The sequence below is a fragment of the Coregonus clupeaformis genome, unplaced genomic scaffold (genome assembly GCF_020615455.1).
Source record: "Coregonus clupeaformis isolate EN_2021a unplaced genomic scaffold, ASM2061545v1 scaf1598, whole genome shotgun sequence".
NCBI classification, from domain to species: Eukaryota; Metazoa; Chordata; class Actinopteri; order Salmoniformes; family Salmonidae; genus Coregonus; species Coregonus clupeaformis.
The window spans coordinates 47550-66431 of record NW_025535052.1 but is presented as its reverse complement, the minus strand read 5'-3'; the positions used below and the strand labels follow the sequence as shown (position 1 = coordinate 66431).

General features: G+C 44.1%; 1 protein-coding gene across 1 annotated transcript in view; it reads left to right on the top strand.

Moving 5' to 3' along the window:
* Positions 1–3062: 3062 nt before the first annotated feature.
* The window catches only part of LOC123481178 (receptor-type tyrosine-protein phosphatase-like N), a 40333-nt gene continuing 24513 nt past the window's right edge, over positions 3063–18882 (top strand). The window contains exon 1 of the mRNA XM_045218466.1: positions 3063–3212. Coding sequence (XP_045074401.1) covers positions 3063–3212 — 150 coding nt within the window. The remainder of the gene's footprint in view (positions 3213–18882) is intronic.

Genomic DNA, 18882 nt, shown 5'->3' with positions numbered 1-18882 from the left:
TTTTTATGCATTTGGAAATTTTCTGGGATCTTTTATTTCAGCTCATGAAACATGGGACCAACACTTCACATGTCAAGGTTATATTTTTGTTTAGAAGACAATTTACTAAACACGTAGTCATTTCATTTTAATTGTCACATGCTTGGTAAACAACAGGTGTAGACTAACAGTGAAATGTTGACCAACAATGGAGAACACAATACAACAATTATAATAATAGGAAAAAGATTGTAGCACGAGGAATTAATACACGATGAGCAATGGTAGCTTGGCTATATACATGGGGTGCCAATACCTAGTCAATGGTAGGTTGGCTATATACATGGGGCTGCCAATACCTAGTCAATGATAGCTTGGCTATATATAGATGGGGTGCCAATACCTAGTCAATGATAGCTTGGCTATGCCTTCTGAAAGTATTCAGACCCCTTGACTTTTTCCACATTTTATTACGTTACAGCCATATTCTAAAATTGATTTAACCGTTTTTTCCCCTCATCAACCTACATACAGTACCCCATAATGTCAAAGCAAAAGACAGGTTTTTAGTTGTTTTTCCTAATTTATTAATAAAAAACGGAAATATCAAATTTACATAAGTATTCGGACCCTTTACTCAGTACTTTCTTGAAGCACCTTTGGCAGTGATTATAGCATCGAGTCGTCTTGGGTATGACGCTACAAGCTTGGCACACCTGTATTTGGGGAGTTTCTTCAATTCTTCTCTGCAGATCCTCTCAAGCTCTGTCAGGTTGGATGGGGAGCGTTGCTGCACAGCTCTTTTCTGGTCTCTCCAGAGATATTAAATTGTGTTCAAGTCTGGGCTCTGGCTGGGCCAGGTGAACCTTCGTCCCAGTCTGAAGTCCTGAGCGCTCTCGAGTAGGTTTTCATCAAGGATCTCTCTGTACTTTGCTCCGTTCATTATTCCCTCGATCCTGACTAGTCTCCCTGCCTCTGAAAAACATCTGCACAGCATGATACTGCCACGATCATGCTTCACCGTAGGCATGGTGCCTGGTTTCCTCCAGACGTGACGCTTGACATTCAGGCCAAAGAGTTCAATCTTGGTAACATCAGACCAGAGAATCTTGTTTGTCATGGTCAGAGTCCTTTAGGTGCCTCTTGGCAAACTCCAAGCGGGCTGAACTCTGGAGCTCTGTCAAAGTGATCATCGGGTTCTTGGTCACCTTCCTGACCAAGGCCCTTCTCCCCCGATTGCTCAGGTTGGCCGGGCGGACAGCTCTAGGAAGAGTCTTGGTGGTTCCAAACTTCTTCCATTTAAGAATTATGGAGGCCACGGTTCTCTTGGGGACCTTCAATGCTGCAGAAATGTTTTGGTACCCTTCCCCAGATCTGTGCCTCGATACAATCCTGTCTCTGAGATTTACGGTCAATTCCTTCGACCTCATGGCTTGGTTTTTGCTCTGACATGCACTGTCAACTGTGGGATGTTATATAGACAGGTGTGTGCCTTTTCAAACCATGTCCAATCAATTGAATTTATCTCAGGTGGACTCCAATCAAGTTGTAGAAACATCTAAAGGAAGATGAATGGAAACAGGATGCACCTGAGCTAAATTTTGAGATTCATTTATTTCTAATAAATTTGCAAAAATGTCTAAACCTGTTTTCGCTTTGTCATTATGGGGTATTGTGTGTAGATTAATGAGGGATTTTTTTTTTTTTTTAATCAATTTTACAATAAGGCTGTAACGTATTTTCTTGTTGAAAAAGTCAAGGGGTCTGAATACTTTCAGAATGCACTGTATAGACACTAACTATTTCACTTTAAACAGTTTGTTATATTTATGCACAAGAGAAGAAGAGGTTGCCCAGCACAAACTCATGTACAAACATGAATTTTCATTACATATTTGTAATTTAGCAGATGCTCTTATCCAGAGCGACTTATAGGACCAATTGGGGTTAATTGCCTTGCACAAGGCCACAATGACAGATTTTGGACCTAATTGGCACGGGATTCAAACCAGGGACCTTTTAGTTACTGGCCCAACACTCTTAACCGCTAGGCTACCTCCAGCCAGATCAATTAACTTCTATACAGTTATTCAAATATATTCATCATCAATTACTAAAATAATTAATCTGGTATTAAAAGACAATTTCATAAACACAAGTAGTCGATTCATAGCCTGTTTATCATTAAACAAAATATGTTTAGTAATAAAAAATAATCCACCCAAACTAATGCTAAAAACTGATCATCACAGTCTTTATCTGATATACACTGAGTGCACAAAACATTAGGAACACCTTCCTAATATTGAGTTGCAACCCCCTTTGAGTTTGAGTTGATTTATTCTTGCTCACCGATAAAACGGAATAAATGCAGAATTTACATGACTAATAACTACAAAACACTCGTTTTAAAATACATAACACAATACGTGACATAAGTAGAATACAGAACGCTTGATGGAAATTGAAATATTAAAATGTGATTTAAAAAAAAGATTTTGGGAGTTATTATGCAGTCTGATATCAGTGGGTAGAGTGGCGTTTCGCAGGCGGTTTGTACGGGCAGTTAGACAGGACAGTTTGTGGCTGTTTCTCAGGAGCCTGGTGGTGCAGTTACCTCTTCTTGGAGGGAGCAGGTCATTCAGTGGATGGTCAAGAGTGTGCATGTCCTTCACCAGGTGAACTGCAGCCTGTTCTCGCCTGCTCTGCAGTGACGGGAGCTGTGGTTGGACTGCTCCACCTCTGGAGATGATCCTCAAGGCCCTCCTCTGCACCCTGTCTAGTTGCTGCTCAACTAACAGCACTCCACCGTATTCCAGACAAGGCCTGGCCAGTGTAGTATAGACTGTGACCAGATCTTCAGTAGGACATTACTGGCAAGAAATGTCAAAAAGGCGTTTTGAGGCCTTTCTCACTGACTGCTCCACGTGTCACCACTGAGGTTAGAGTCTAGATGAAAACCAAGATACTTGGTTGTTGTTACCACTGGTACTTCCTGTCCTCCTAGGATTAGTGGTGCAGGTTGTGGATGGTCTTTATAAAAACATAAATGAATTTCCACAGACTTTTTCCCATTCAGGACCATGTTGTTGGACATGGCCCACTCTTCCAGCTGCTGTATCTCCAAGCCCATGGAAGTGTCCTCTTGGATGCTGGTTAATGGTATGGCTCGGGACAGCCCTACATCGTCTGCATACCCAGTGTCCAGAGTGTCACTGAAGACAACTTTTCGGGTGGACATGTGAAGGAGAAACAGATATGGTGAAACCACGTCACCTTGTGGCACACCAGAGGTGACCTCTGACTAGGGGCTAAATGTGCCAGTTGCCATCACCCTCTGCCCTCTTTCAGTGGTGTAGCTGTGGAGCCAGGCTAGTAACCTTGGAGACAGTTCAATGTCAGACAGATGTTGCAGGAACTTTGCGTGATCTACTCGATCAAAGGCTTTGGACACATCAACCAGTAACACCCTCACCATTGTTAGTTTTATGAAGTCTGTAGCTGTCAGCCAGGAGTGTGTGGCTTTCACAAGGGCGGTAGTAGTGCTGGACTTTGGGAGGTAGTCATACTGATTTGTGCACTCAGATAAAACTGTCCCCTGCCAGTAGGAGGTGTTAACAATGTGTTTGATGACAGGGGCTAGATCTTCTGCATGCTCTTTTAGTAGCCAGGCTGGAATGCCATCAGGCCCACATGCTTTACGTGGGCTGAGTCTGGTCAGAGCTTGCTTTAACTGGCCAATGCTGCACAGCTCAACCTGCCTTGTAGACATGGGCAGGGGGAAGATGGCAAGAGGTGTGGTGCTTGTCCATGCCTCAGCAAAGAAGCCATTCAAAACATCAGCCACGTTGTCGTCTTCAATTCCCTCGACCTGTATTCTCCCTCCTGATGTTTTCTTTGGTCCCAGTCCTTTGTTAATGAAGTCCCACCATTCCTTAGGGTTTTTCTTCTTTAGGTCCTGGATTTCAATTTTGTAGTAGCTTGTCTTTGCTTCCTTGATAAGCATTTGCACTGTGTTTCTGTTTTTCTCTCCATGTCATTGTTTCTCCCCATCTGTTGAAAATATTCTGTATTTTCCTGAAGGCAGCCTTTATTCTTTCAGCCATCCAGGGCTTGTCCAGTGCTGTTGTTTTTAGATCAGTGGTAAGACTTCTCTCATTTTATGTTTACCTTGGTGTCTTTTTAAATGGCCTATTTGAGAGAAACTTTTTCCACAGTCAGAGCAGGAGTAAGAATTCTCTCCTGTATGCATACGTTCATGTTGTTTTAACTTGCCAGGTCGAGAGAAACTTGCCCCACATTCAGAGCAGGAGTAAGGCTTCTCTCCTGTGTGTGTTCTCCGATGAAGTTTTAGGTCAGTTGATGTTGTGAAGCATTTTACACAGTCAGAGCAGGAGTAAGGCTTCTCTCCTGTATGTATACGTTCATGTATTTTTAATTTGCACCGTTGAGCGAAACCTGCCCCACAGCCAGAGCAGGAGTAAGGCTTCTCTCCTGTGTGTGTTCTCCGATGAAGTTTTAGGTCAGTTGATGTTGTGAAGCATTTTACACAGTCAGAGCAGGAGTAAGGCTTCTCTCCTGTATGTATACGTTCATGTGTTTTTAAGTTGCCCAGTCGAGAGAAACTTGCCCCACATTCAGAGCAGGAGTAAGGCTTCTCTCCTGTGTGCATCCTTTGGTGCAATGTTAAGCTTTCCTGTCGAGAGAAATTCTTCCCACAGTCAGAGCAGGAGTAAGGCTTCTCTCCTGTATGTATACGTTCATGCATTTTAAAGAGGCACAGTCGAAAGAAACTCTTCCCACAGTCAGAGCAGGAGTAAGGCTTCTCTCCTGTGTGTGTTCTCTGATGACGTTTTAGCTCAGTTGATGTTATGAAGCATTTTACACAGTCTGAGCAGGAATAAGGCTTCTCTCCTGTATGTATACGTTCATGTGTTTTTAAGTTGGACAGTAGAGAGAAACTTGCCCCACAGTCAGAGCAGGAGTAAGGCTTCTCTCCTGTGTGTGTTCTCTGATGACGTTTTAGCTCAGTTGATGTTATGAAGCATTTGACACAGTCAGAGCAGGAGTAAGGTTTCTCTCCTGTGTGTGTTCTCTGATGACGTTTTAGCTCAGTTGATGTTATGAAGCATTTTACACAGTCTGAGCAGGAATAAGGCTTCTCTCCTGTATGTATACGTTCATGTGTTTTTAAGTTGGACAGTTGAGAGAAACTTGCCCCACAGTCAGAGCAGTAGTAAGGCTTCTCTCCTGTGTGTGTTCTCTGATGACGTTTTAGCTCAGTTGATGTTATGAAGCATTTGACACAGTCAGAGCAGGAGTAAGGTTTCTCTCCTGTGTGTATACGTTCATGTTCTTTTAAGTTGCCAGGTTGAGAGAAACTTGCCCCACAGTCAGAGCAGGAGTAAGGCTTTTCTCCTGTATGTATACGTTCATGTTGTTTTAAGTGGCCCCGTTGAGAGAAACTCTTCCCACAGTCAGAGCAGGAGTAAGGCTTCTCTCCTGTGTGTATACGTTCATGTTGTTTTAAGTTGCCAGGTTGAGAGAAACTTACCCCACAGTCAGGGCAGGAGTAAGGCTTCTCTCCTATGTGCACTCTCTGATAAACTGTCAGAGCCTTTGATGTTGTGAAATTCTTCCCAAAGTCAGTACAGGAATTCAGATTCTCTCCTGTGTGTATTTGTAGGTGTATTTTTAACTTTGATAGAATTGGGAAAATCTCCTCACAATGTGGGCAGTGGTGAGACCTCTTAGCTCTGTGATCTTCCTGCTGTTGCTCTCTGGATGTAGAGAATGTCTCAACATGGTCTCCTGTGTGAACAACATCAGAAGAACCAGTCAGTTGGTGTGATATACATGTCAATCAAATGTATTTTATGAAGCCCTTTTTACATCAGAAGTTGTCACAAAGTGCTTTATCATCATAACACATAACTATAGTAATAAAAAGAAACGGACACAAAGGTTATCTTCTTGACATCACAGTTCTGGCGCTTTCTTTATACTGAGGAATGGTGCGTGCCTGCCTGGAACTTCCTGTTCCCCCACTACCACAGTGCAGCCACAGATAGAACAATGAGACAGATATTTCACTGGATGTATAATTGTCAAGTTTTGTGGATTTACCTGTTGCAAAAAAAAAAAAGTATCACGTTATTTAGAAGGAACGCAAAGGCGAATTGAGTTATTGCACACGAGCGCTTCACAGAGGAGGTATTCCCTAACAGAAATATGCAGATGTATGCTAGAACACGGCAATAGGATCTCGCTAGCTCGTGCTTGGCTCTGCCCACTATGACTCATCTGTTCCCATTGGAAACGACCAGCTGTGGTCTATCTTGGTTTAGTTATAAAAAATCATTGGTGCAACCGTCCGTGCGTTCAGGGATCCTTGAGATGGCCCTACCCCATTATATGAGAAGGGCGGTGCTTAATTTGAGATGGATCCTCCAGTACCTCTCAGTTTTGTAGTCTATGGTTCCGGAACCCATTTGCCAGAATCAGGTAGCCTACCTCTTGTGGCAAGAAAAAATAATTCCACTGTTTGCAATGTAAAAATCCTAATAAAAGCAATCAGAGTAATTACATTTCGATTCATCTGTAATTGTCATGCCCCCTAAAAAAACGTAATGTGAAAACGTGCATGATATTCTAAGAATTGGTTCATGTTGGGCCGTCTTGGGTTTATGGTTTGCACAACATTGTAGCCTAGACCAAGGCGTGGCCATTGCTGTGGTGAGAGAGAGAAGCACACCTGTATCTCTCACAGAAATACAATGTCATTCACTTTCTATGATCTCTCTCCCTCTCTGTGCTGTTATAGACATAAGCCGGCAACTCTCTTCTCTCCAGCATTGCACTTCATCATTTATCTCCTAATAGAATAATAGCTGTGGGAAGTGTGCTGGAGGTGCTGCAGCACTCTGCAGTCTGTTTAGAAAGAAATTAAATAATTTCCAATACTACACCACGAGGAAGCCTAGAATTTCGCCACAGAGGATCCATAGCTAATTTTAAAAATAGCCTAGCTGTGGATTGTGTGTAGCCAAATCACAAGGCATGCCTAACGTGTGGCAAATCTGTCAGTTAACAGCATGCAGCCAAAACAGGCCTTTCGCAAATATTTCTAATACAATCGCTGGAAAACAGAGGTTGTAAAGCAAATGGATCCTGCTGAAAATAAAATACTAATGTCTGTATGTTACCAAGTTAACAACTTCCAAATAGGCCTATTGAGCGAACAGCATTGTTTAAAAAAGTAAAGCAAGAGAGAGATAAGCTTTTGGCCGGTGAGTGAGCTGCACATCATTGGGTGAGTCAGTGAAACTGGAAAGCTTTTTTAGGACTATATCTTCCTCCTCATATTGTACAATGTGTTTCTCTGCACACTTAGGGGCCTCGGCTATTGATGGATTCAAGACAAGGTCGTTTTTATTGATCTCAGATTCTCAGTGTCAAAGTAGCCTGTCATTTTGGTCATTTGTGAGGTATTCAAAAAGATTCTGCAAAAGTGTCATCATCAAAACTGATGTAGAATTGCATGAAATCCATTTATAAAAAGAACACATTTTTCCCGGACTCTAGGCTACAAAAAATTTACTCCATGTGTGTAAATTCTGCAAGCAGCTCCACACCACTGCTCTATGCCTGTACACGAAAGCTATGATAATGCATGCAATGCTTTGTTATAAAGGTTGTTTGTTTTTATCCGTTCTGGTACTTGCAGGGCTTCTGCCGTGAAGTCTTGGAGGCCCAAAAACTCATCAGCTACAGATATAATGATGTCCAGCTTCTTGGACTTATTGTGCAGTAAAATTAATAACTGTGGCTATAAATACTAAAAAATCCACCTTCAAAATAAGTGTATCCAGATCACTTGATTGACGTACAACCTTTGCAACTGGTTGCAGTGCATCCACCGCCATATCTTCTTCAGAACTGTGGCCTCTTGCTACGATAACTCTCTTCACCGCCTCCACATAGGAGATTTGCTGTACAGCCCTGATCCTTGACACCTCAACCTCTTTCACCCTAACATGGCACTCTGGGAATTCAGGAATATGACCCCCACCACAGTTACAACATTTTACATTCACATGCTCTTCAATAACATATTCCTTCCATCTGCAAACACTTGACATGTGGCCAAACTTTTTACATTTCTTGCATTGCATCAGGTTTTACACAAACTCTCTTATGGGGTATATTATATATCCCAGCTTTACATAGGGTGGTAGATACTCTTCATCAAACATCAATAATAAAGATGAACTTTGTCCTTTTTCACATTCTCGATACGGGTCAAGCGACGTGCATTTGCATCCTTCTTCGGGAATCCCAAGTACTTCTCTGCCGCTGCCACCACAGCCTCTATTTTCTGGTATTTTTGATCCATTTCTGCAGTACAATTGACAACCATTGCTATAAATGCTAAAAAGCCCACCTTACTGAAGCAATATTTTTCCCATCACTCTCTCTTGGTCTCTGCGAACTCACAGGAATCCTCTCAAGATCCCTCACCCTGTACCCATCTTCCTCTACCACTATCTTCACTGTTTCGGCATACAACACTTTCTGTACTACTGTAACCCTGGCAACCTCAATCTGCCTTTCTCTCACCTGACACCTCAGATATCCAGCCCGTTAGCAACCCCACAACTAACACACAGAACTTTCTCCACTGATACCACACATTTCTTCATCTCATGCCCTCCTGCACACTTGTCACATCTAGGCATCTCACGCCTACACACTGCTGCAACAGGCCCATAAACTTCACACCTAAAACACTGTAGTATTTACGGAACAAAATCGCTCACGGGATAACTGACACTTCCTACCTTGATCTTATCTGGCAGTGACTATGCATCAAAATCCAGCATGACAGATAATGTATTCTCTGTTTCCCCACGCTCTAAACCGGATCTACGTCTCACCAAACGGAGGGTGTCACAGACACCTGGAATCTTCCATTTCAACTGCTCATCCTCAACACTTAAACCTAACCCTGTTACCACTCCTTTCAATGCCACACTGTTCCGGAGAGCAATTCAAGTCACAATTCCTGTCCCTAATCACGTAATCCGGAGCGCCCGCTCCCTCTGGGCAGAGGAGAAACAATAAATCATCACGAGTCCACTCAGTTACCTTCACCAACTCAACAGTCCCCAACCTCTTCTCCACCTAACCTGACACCACATATGGATCCATTCCCTCTACAAATCTCACTCCCATTGGGCCAGAATCATCCTTATCATCCTCGGAACGAGGCCCGAACTCGGAGTTGCCACCACAGTTAATTCATCCTCACTCTCGTCACGTTCACTCTCCTCCTGTAGCTCTTCTAAAGGTTCTGTGTGATCTTCCATTCCATATTCACTCAAAACATATCCCACTTTTCTCCTTTGTCCTTGTCCACCATCTTCTCCTTCATCAGATCTTCCAGAAGGTTTGTGCATCCCCCACTGCAATCCCCATTCCACCTTTTTTCTTGTCCGCCATCTTACCACGTGTCTCAGCTCATCCACATCCCACTAGCTTCAGGTAGCTGCACACCAATGGAGTACCACAGTATAAATGATAATACCCATAAAACCTTGCAGTCAAACAGGGAAATGGTTCCAATCATTTTTACACCATTCATTTTTACCATAGGGGATTTTAGAAACACTTAAAATAAGGGCTGTGTTACGTGTAGGCTTACCCTGACGTGGCGTTTTGATAACCATGTAAATCTCTCTAGGACAAGGTTACTTTTATATATTTGCATGTATTTACCCCTACAAAAATGAAATGGTAATTAACTGCTAATGTGGCTATCATAAAGAACCACAAATGCCATGATGATCTCGACAAAATTGCCGAATAGAGTCAAAGGTAAGGATCTCTGGGTTAACTATCTAATGTTAGCTACATTTTGTAATGAATAAATAGGCTACATTTATTTAAATGGACAATTCTGTTAACTGACTTGTGCAAGTTTAAAATTGACACAATACCTGTTAGCAAAGGTGTCAGCTAGAGATGACGTGCAGGAGATTGCAGTGATTTGTTGTTTTGCATGATGTCTACTTTGATGATAATTAGAGTTTTATAATCTGAGAGGATATAGAGCCAAATATATTGCTAAAAGTCACGCCAGGGTAAGCCTACACGAAACAGCCCTTATTTTAAGTGTTTCTAAAATGAATGAAAAGAAAAATGATTGGTTCTATGACACCATTTTTGCAAAAATAACAATAATAAAAAAACTGTATTCAGACTTTACTCAGTACTTTGTTGAAGCACCTTTGGCAGTGATTACAGCTTCGAGTCTTCTTGGGTATGACGCTACAAGCTTGGCATATCCGTATTTGGGGAGTTTCTCTGCAGATCCTCTCAAGCTTGTCAGGTTAGATGGGGAGTGTCGCCAAACAGCTATTTCCAGGTGTCTCTATACTTTGCTCTGTTCATCTTTCCCTCGATCCTGACTAGTCTCCCAGTCCCTGCCACTGAAAAACATCCCCACAGCATGATGCTGCCACCACCATGCTTCACCGTTGGGATGGTGCCAGGATTCCTCCAGACGTGACGTTTGGCATTCAGGCCAAAGAGTTCAATCTTGGTTTCATCAGACCAGAGAATCTTGTTTCTCATGGTCTGAGAGTCCTTTAGGTGTCTTTTGCCAAACTCCTAGCGGGCTGTCATGTGCCTTTTCATGAGGAGTGGCTTTCATCTAGCCACTCTACCTTAAAGGCCTGATTGGTGGAGTTCTGCAGAGATAGCTGTCCTTCTGGAAGGTTCTCCCATCGCCAGAGGAACTCTAGAGCTCTGTCAGTGACCATCGTGTTCTTGGTCACCTCCTTGACCAAGGCCCTTCTCCCCCTATCACTTAGTTTATCCGGGCAGCCAGCTCTTGAAAAAGTATTGGTGGTTCCACACTTCTGCCATTTAAGAACGGAGGCCTTTTGATCATATCCTTGGAATAAAATGATTGACACTCAGGTACAAGCCTAACATCATGTGCAAAGGGCCTTTGGGTAACGTAGCACATATTCAATGATATCTCTTTTTCTCACGTAGGCTGTTCATTTCTGATCTTTGATACTTTTTCTGGTTTATAAACGTATCATGGTATACTACGTTAACGCTATACGTATGGGCCATATTGTTACTTGGTAGCTACTAGCAACAGACCCTGTGTTGTGGATCATCTACCACTATTTTGGACGGTCCATACTGTAACGTTAACGTTAGTCTCAGGCTTCACTAACTAGCGTTACTGTTTTAGGTGGAGCTATTCTTTGCTACTTTTCAAACAAATACTACGTGATATTTCACATATCATCTTGCTAGAGAGGCCTTTTGTTGTGATATTTAGGCTACTATATAGGCTACTAGCAAAAGACCCTGTGTTGTTAGGATAGATTTATGTTTGTTTCTTCCAACAGATCTTTACATATTTTCATCACTACAAAATATTCCTGCGGTCCTTGTGGTTACTAAACATATTTTAGATATGCCTTTATGCTATAGCTTATTCCATGTTTACATCTTTGGTTAAATGACTTCAAATGCAAAACTTAAATTTATTTTGTGGAATGTCTGTGGAGTTTGTAAACTATCCAAGCTTAAACAGGTTATTACTAGGCTTAAACAACTTCATTCATCTATTGTGTTCCTACAAGAAACTCACTTGTTGAAGGATGAGCTACTAAAAGTATGCAGGAGATGACAAGGGCCAGTAATAGCATCCTGTTTCTCCTCTAATTCTCATGGTGTTATGGTTTTAATTCACTCATCTGTTCCGTTTCAAGTGGATACTATTATAACTGATACAGCTGGTAGATACATTTTGATACAGGGAACTCTTTTGAATGAGCATATTAATCTGGTTAATGTTTATGGTCCTAATGATGATCATCCCAAATTCTTTGAGAATGTATTTCTATTGATAGCCTCCATTCCTGGTAAAGTCCTAATGGCAGGGGACTTTAATTGCACTCTTGATCCTCATCTAGATCGCTCCTCTGGTTTAGACACTTCCCACTCGCAGAGTAGAAAGAAATTACAGCATTTAATTCAGGACTTAAATCTATGTGAACCTTGGAGGACTCAGAACCCGAGTAAAAGGGAGAATTCATGTTACTCGTCAACATTTAAATCATATTCTCATGTAGACTACTTTTTAGTTTCTTGCTCATTGCTTCCCAATGTAGCAGGAAGTGGATATGATACTATTGTTTTGAATGACCATTCCCCTGTGTGATTATTCTATAGGGATACAAAACTAGTAAAAGGATCCTCTAGATCAGGGGTATTCAACAAAATTTAAAAAAGGTCCAGTTAGAGAAAATGTTTTGAAGCAAAGGTCCAGAAGATCATAATGTCTAACAATTTAGTGGTATATATATTTAAGTAGCCTAGTAGTTCTGAATGTAATCAATAACTGACCGTCTAATCAAATTAATTCAGTACAATTCAAAAACTTGTTGACAATATTTATTATCACGAAACATAGAACTGAACATTAGGGTTGTCCTCGACTAAAGAAATTCTTAGTCGACTAACACTTATATGAGTTTGTCGACTAATCGATTAGTTGATTTAATCGACAGAGCTGTGCAAGACTAGAAAAGCGCAATATAAATGTAGTTAATTAACCATCTGTAAAACTGAGTTTCTCCGAAATTAATCCTGCAAAAGCACCACTTTAAATCTCGTGTTCACCAGAAATGTTCTCATAAGTTACTTGGAAATGAGTAATTAAGCATGAATAAGCATAAGAAATGACTTATCGACTAAAGAAATCTTAGTCGACTAAGACCAAAACGACCGATTAGTCGACTAATCGACTAAGAGGGGCAGCCCTACTGAACATATATGTATGACTGTAGATATGTACAATGTGCTCTCATTAATTAACTAAATAAAACTAGGGCTGCATGTCAAAATAAGAGAAAATAAATAAAATGTGAAAATTTTGCATTTTCAAAAAAAGTGCTTAACTTCAGAAAAATAATATAAAGGAAGGAAAAGTTTGAATTTCCCCTTTTCTGTTTCACATCTTGACTCAACAGTCTCAACCAATTTTACAAATAATAAATCTCAACAGATCTTAACAATTGAACAGTTTTAGAGTATCACTTTCTTCCCCTCATATCCCACTCCACCATGTTTTTGCTCAGTGAGAGAATTGAGCTTTAGCCTGTCTTGCCAGAATTTTAAACCTGGGCTTGAATGGAGTCAGGGCCATTCTCATACACATGTGAAGGTGCTCATTGGTGAGCCTGGAACGATATTTAGTTTTAATTATGTTCATTGTGGAGAAAGCTGCCTCGCAGTTGTATGTGGAGCCAAACATGGTCAAGATGTATAGGGCTACTTTCCTCAGACCCGGGAAAGCAGTCTCAGGGACCATTTGGAACCAGAAAGTGGAAGGGTCAGTTCTTACAAACTGCTCTTTCAGGGCCACATCTGCTTGGAGATCAACCAATTGCATCTGGAGAGACCCAGCATTTACCCATTTAAAGTGCTGTGTGACTTCCTTTGAGAACCCCCTGACATCTGTGATCAGAAATGGGTTCTGAATGAACATGGTGAGCTGCTCTCCAAAGCTGAAGCTGTCAAAACGGTTGCTGAAGTTTACAATCAGCTTATCAATAAAATCAACAAAAGAAGACAAATCTCTCTGTCCCTGAACCTGTTCCTGCACTGCTGGGAAGTGTACACAGTCTCCCTGCAGGTCTTCCTTGAACACTTCAAGTTTCCTCTGAAAGGAGCGAACAGCTGTCATCAGTTCACAAATTGAATTGTCCTTGCCCTGTAGCCTCAAATTCAGTTCATTCAGATGTGACGTGATGTCAACCAAAAACGCCACATTATCCATCCATTTCTCATTTTCTAAAAAGAGAGAAAACTGTGTTGCCTTCTGACTGCTTAGCTCTGCCAAAAAAGATGCTAATTCCCTCCTGATGGACCAAAAGCGCTCTAGCACCCTGCCTTTGCTGAGCCATCTCACATTGTTGTGCAGCAAAAGATCATCAGCATTGGCATCAACTTCTCTGAGGAATTCCCTAAGCATGCGATGCTGGTAGGAAGAGGATGCCCTGAGAAAATTTATCATTTTCATCATTGTATTCATCACCTCAGCATGCTCATCTGACAGGGAGGCACAGAGGACAGATTGATGAATGATGCAATGGTAAGATAAAAGCTCAGGATTGTCCCCTTTCAGTCTTGCTACAGCTCCTTTTTCTTTCCCTATCATAGAAGGGGCTCCATCTGTGGTTATTGAAACCACTTGTTTTGGCTCTATTCCTCTTTTTGTTAACATCTCCTTAATGGCCAGGTAGATATCCTCTCCTCTTGTACTGGTCTGAAGGGGAGTGACACCTAACATGTCTTCACAGAATGTTTTCTGGGCTGTGTTGAAAAACCTGGCAAACACTAACAGCTGAGCATTGTCACATATGTCAGTGGACTCATCCACAGCTAAGCCTACACATGGTGCCTTATGCATGGCTTCATCTAGCTGGGTTAGCACATCCTGAGTTAATATTTCACTTTTCTTTGTGGCAGATGATGCTGACATGGGAATTTGCTTTATTTTATCACAAAGCTAATTTTTTTGTTTACCCTCAAGTAGTGTTTCAGCTACTGCACTCATGCATTCTTTGACAACCCCTCCATCTGTAAATGGCTTTTTGTGTTTACCCAAAATCCAAGAAACTCTGAGGGAACACTCAAGAGCACGTTGTTGGGCAGTGAATGTGTTGCTCAGGATCCTGGTGGAGTCTGTCCATTCTGGATTAAATGCTCTGTTTTCATTGTCCACTTTTCTTTTTTTGGAGAGTGCCATTTGTTCCTTATTTTCTCTAACTGTTACCCTTTTTCTGCCTCACTCGTCTGTTTCGCTCCCTTTCTCCGTCTCACTCATATTTTCGTCAACTTTCTCCGTCTCACTCGTATTTTCCTCAGCTTTCTCCGGCACACTCGTCTGTACCTCTCCCTTTCTCCGTCTCATTCGTCTGTTTCTCACTCGTCTGTTTCGTTCCCTTTCTCCGTCTCATTCGTCTGTTTTCGCTCCCTTTGTTTTCTACATATATCGCTATCTTTTTAATCCGACTTTCTTTTCCTTGGTAACTTGCCTCTAAAACTCTCATCTGTCTGCACTGTAGAGTCCCAATGTTTACCGCCAGGAATGCAAAGACTTCATTGGCTGAGTGGTATCACGTGGGATCGCTTAACTCACATGCAATTGGTCGGTGAGTTTCCTCATTCACAAAACGAGTACCGTAAAGACTACAAAAGCTGTGCATATTAAAATAGAAGCGCCCCGTCAGGTTTTAATTCATAATCTTTTGTTTTGGTCCGGGTCCGTATGGGACGGCTTCTGGGTCCGGATCCGGACCGCGGTCCGCCTGTTAGTGACCTATGGTCTAGAACATGCCAGTGTTCCCTCCCTGTATGCCCGGTGCATTGTGATAGATGGACGCCTACAAATTACTTGATAGCAAATTTGACCATTACTACCCAAAAATAGGCATTTAGGCAACGAACCCAACACAAGGGAACATAACTGAACATGATCTATTCATTTTATACTAGAGTGAATTCATAGTGGTTTAAAATGAATTGAAAGCTATATGTGCTTCTTTAAACCATTAGCTATATGAAAACGTTGTGTGCAATGGTTTATGGAGGTATATAGCGGTCAAAATTAATTTAAACTATTGGATTTGTAGGTAAAGCTCAAAATTAACATAACAGTTCAAGAGGTATATCCTTGAAAGCATCAGCTCTAGCCTTTAGCTCAGTGCAGATGTTGCCTGTAATCCATGTTTTCTGGTTGGGATATGTATGTACGGTCACTGTCAGGGCGTGCTGTAGGTGCAATGGTGGAATCAAACGCAGGACTCAGAACGATATTCCAAAGGCTTGTATAACTGCCCAAACTAAGGCAAAAGGACAACTTTGCCCGAAGGCGAAAAATACGCACGAAGGCGAAAAGTAACAGCGCACAAACAGGTGCGACAAATGGTAACTGCGCACAAACAGGTGCGAAAATACTCCAGCGCAGTGGAGAGAAGCTCAACCGAGCAATACACACAACTGACGGAAATTAATTACACACAACACTAGACAAACACAACGAGAAACTTATAGGACACTAATTACGCCAAAACAGAAACAGGTGTGGAAACAAACAGACAAAAGCAAACGAACATGAAACATACAGCGGTGGCAGCTAGAATTCCGGAGACGACGAACGCCGAAACCTGCCCGAACAAGGGAGAGAGGCAGCCTCGGCCGAAACCGTGACAGTACCCCCCCCTTGACGCGCGGCTCCAGACGTGCGCCGACTCCGGCCTCGGGGACGACCAGGAGGACGCGGAGCAGGGCGCGTCGGATGCCCCCGATGGAATTCCGTCAGGAGCGACGGGTCCAAAATGTCTCTCCTCGGCACCCAGCACCGCTCCTCCGGACCGTACCCCTCCCACTCCACTAGATACTGGAGACCCCCCATCCGACGTCTCGAATCCAAAATGGACCTCACGGAGTACGCTGGTACCCCCTCGATGTCTAATGGGGGCGGAGGAGTCTCCAAGATCTCATTTTCTTGGAGTGGGCCCGCTACCACCGGCCTGAGAAGGGACACATGGAACGAGGGGTTAATACACTTATACTCCACAGGTAGCTGTAATCTATAACATACCTCGTTCAACCTTCTCAGGACTTTAAACGGCCCCCACAAACCGCCGACCCAGTTTCCGACAGGGCAGGCGGAGGGGCAGGTTTCTGGTAGAGAGCCAGACTCGATCACCAGGTGCGTACACCGGTCCCTCACTGCGGTGGAGATCAGCGCTCGCCTTCTGACGTCGGAGGGCCCGCTGCAGGTGGACGTGTGCAGTGTTCCACGTCTCCTCCGAGCGACGCGCCCACTCATCCACCGCAGGAGCCTCGATCTGGCTCTGCTGCCAGGGTGCCAGAACCGGCTGGTAACCCAACACACATTGAAATGGAGTTAGGTTAGTGGAGGAATGGCGTAGGGAATTCTGGGCCATCTCGGCCCAGGGAACGTACCTTGACCACTCCTCCGGCCGGTCCTGGCAGTATGTTCTGAGAAACCTACCCACATCCTGGTTTACGCGTTCCACCTGCCCATTACTCTCCGGGTGGTAACCCGAGGTGAGGCTCACGAGACCCCCAACCGCTCCATAAACGCTCTCCAGACTCTGGAGGTGAATTGGGGACCCCTATCAGCCACAATGTCCTCGGGTACCCCGTAGTGCCGGAACACATGGGTAAACAGTGCCTCGGCAGTTTGTAGGGCAGTAGGAAGACCCGGCATGGGGAGCAAACGACAGGCCTTGGAGAACCGGTCCACAACGACCAGGATGGTAGTATTCCCTTGGGAGAGGGGAAGGTCTGTTATAAAGTCCACAGAGAGGTGGGACCATGGTCGTTGTGGAACGGGCAGGGGTAGCAACTTACCCCTAGGTAGATGTCTAGGCGCCTTACACTGGGCGCACACCGAGCAGGAGGAAACATAAACCCTCACATCCCTTGCCAACGTGGGCCACCAGTACTTGGCACTAAGACAGTGCACTGTCCGGCCGATACCCGGATGTCCAGAGGAGGGTGACGTGTGAGCCCAATGGATCAATCGATCCCGAACCTCGAGCGGAACGTACTTCCGACCCTCCGGGCACTGTGGTGGACTAGGGTCGGTGCGTAACGCCCGCTCGAGTTCAGCATCGACCTCCCACACTACCGGTGCCACCAGACACGACTCAGGCAGTATGGGAGTGGGCTCCACGGACCTCTCCTCCGTGTCATACCGCCGAGACAGCGCATCTGCCTTGCCATTCTGTGACCCAGGGATGTACGTGATCTTAAAAGTAAACCTGGTCAAGAACATACTCCATCTTGCCTGGCGAGGGTTCAGCCTCCTCGCCGCCCGGATGTACTCCAGGTTACGGTGGTCCGTCAAAATGAGGAAAGGGTGTTGAGCCCCCTCAAGCCAGTGCCTCCACACCTTTAGAGCCTGTACCACGGCTAACAGCTCCCTGTCCCCTACGTCATAGTTCCGCTCCGCCGGACTGAGCTTCTTAGAATAAAAAGCACAGGGGCGGAGTTTAGGTGGCGCGCCAGACCGTTGTGAAAGCACGGCTCCTAAACCGGCCTCCGACGCGTCCACCTCTACCTGGAACGGCAAAGAGGGATCCGGATGTGCCAGCACCGGGGCCGAGGTAAACAGGTCCTTCAGCCTCCCAAACGCCCTGTCCGCCTCGGCCGACCACTGCAGACGCACCGGACCCCCTTCAACAGAGACGTGATGGGAGCTGCCACCTGTCCAAAACCCCGGATAAACCTCCTGTAGTAATTTGCAAACCCCAAAAACTGCTGCACCTCCTTCACAGTGGTTGGTGTTTGCCAATTACGCACGGCCGACACCCGGTCTACCTCCATCTTCACCCCTGACGCAGACAACTGATAACCCAAAAAGGAGACCGACTCCTGGAAAAACAGACACTTCTCTGCCTTCACATACAGGTCGTGCTCCACCAGCCTCCGCAACACTCTACGCACCAGGGCCACATGCTCGACACGGGTAGGCGAGTACACGAGAATGTCATCAATGTACACCACCACCCCCCTGCCCCTGCATGTCCCTGAAGATCTCATCCACGAATGATTGGAAAACTGACGGAGCGTTCATCAACCCGTATGGCATGACCAGATACTCGTAATGGCCCGAGGTGGTACTAAAGGCTGTTTTCCATTCATCACCCTCCCTGATGCGCACCAAGTTGTACGCGCTCCTGAGATCTAATTTCGTGAAGAAACGCGCCCCATGCAACGACTCAGTCATGGTCGCAATCAGCGGGAGTGGATAACTATACTTCACCATAATCTGAT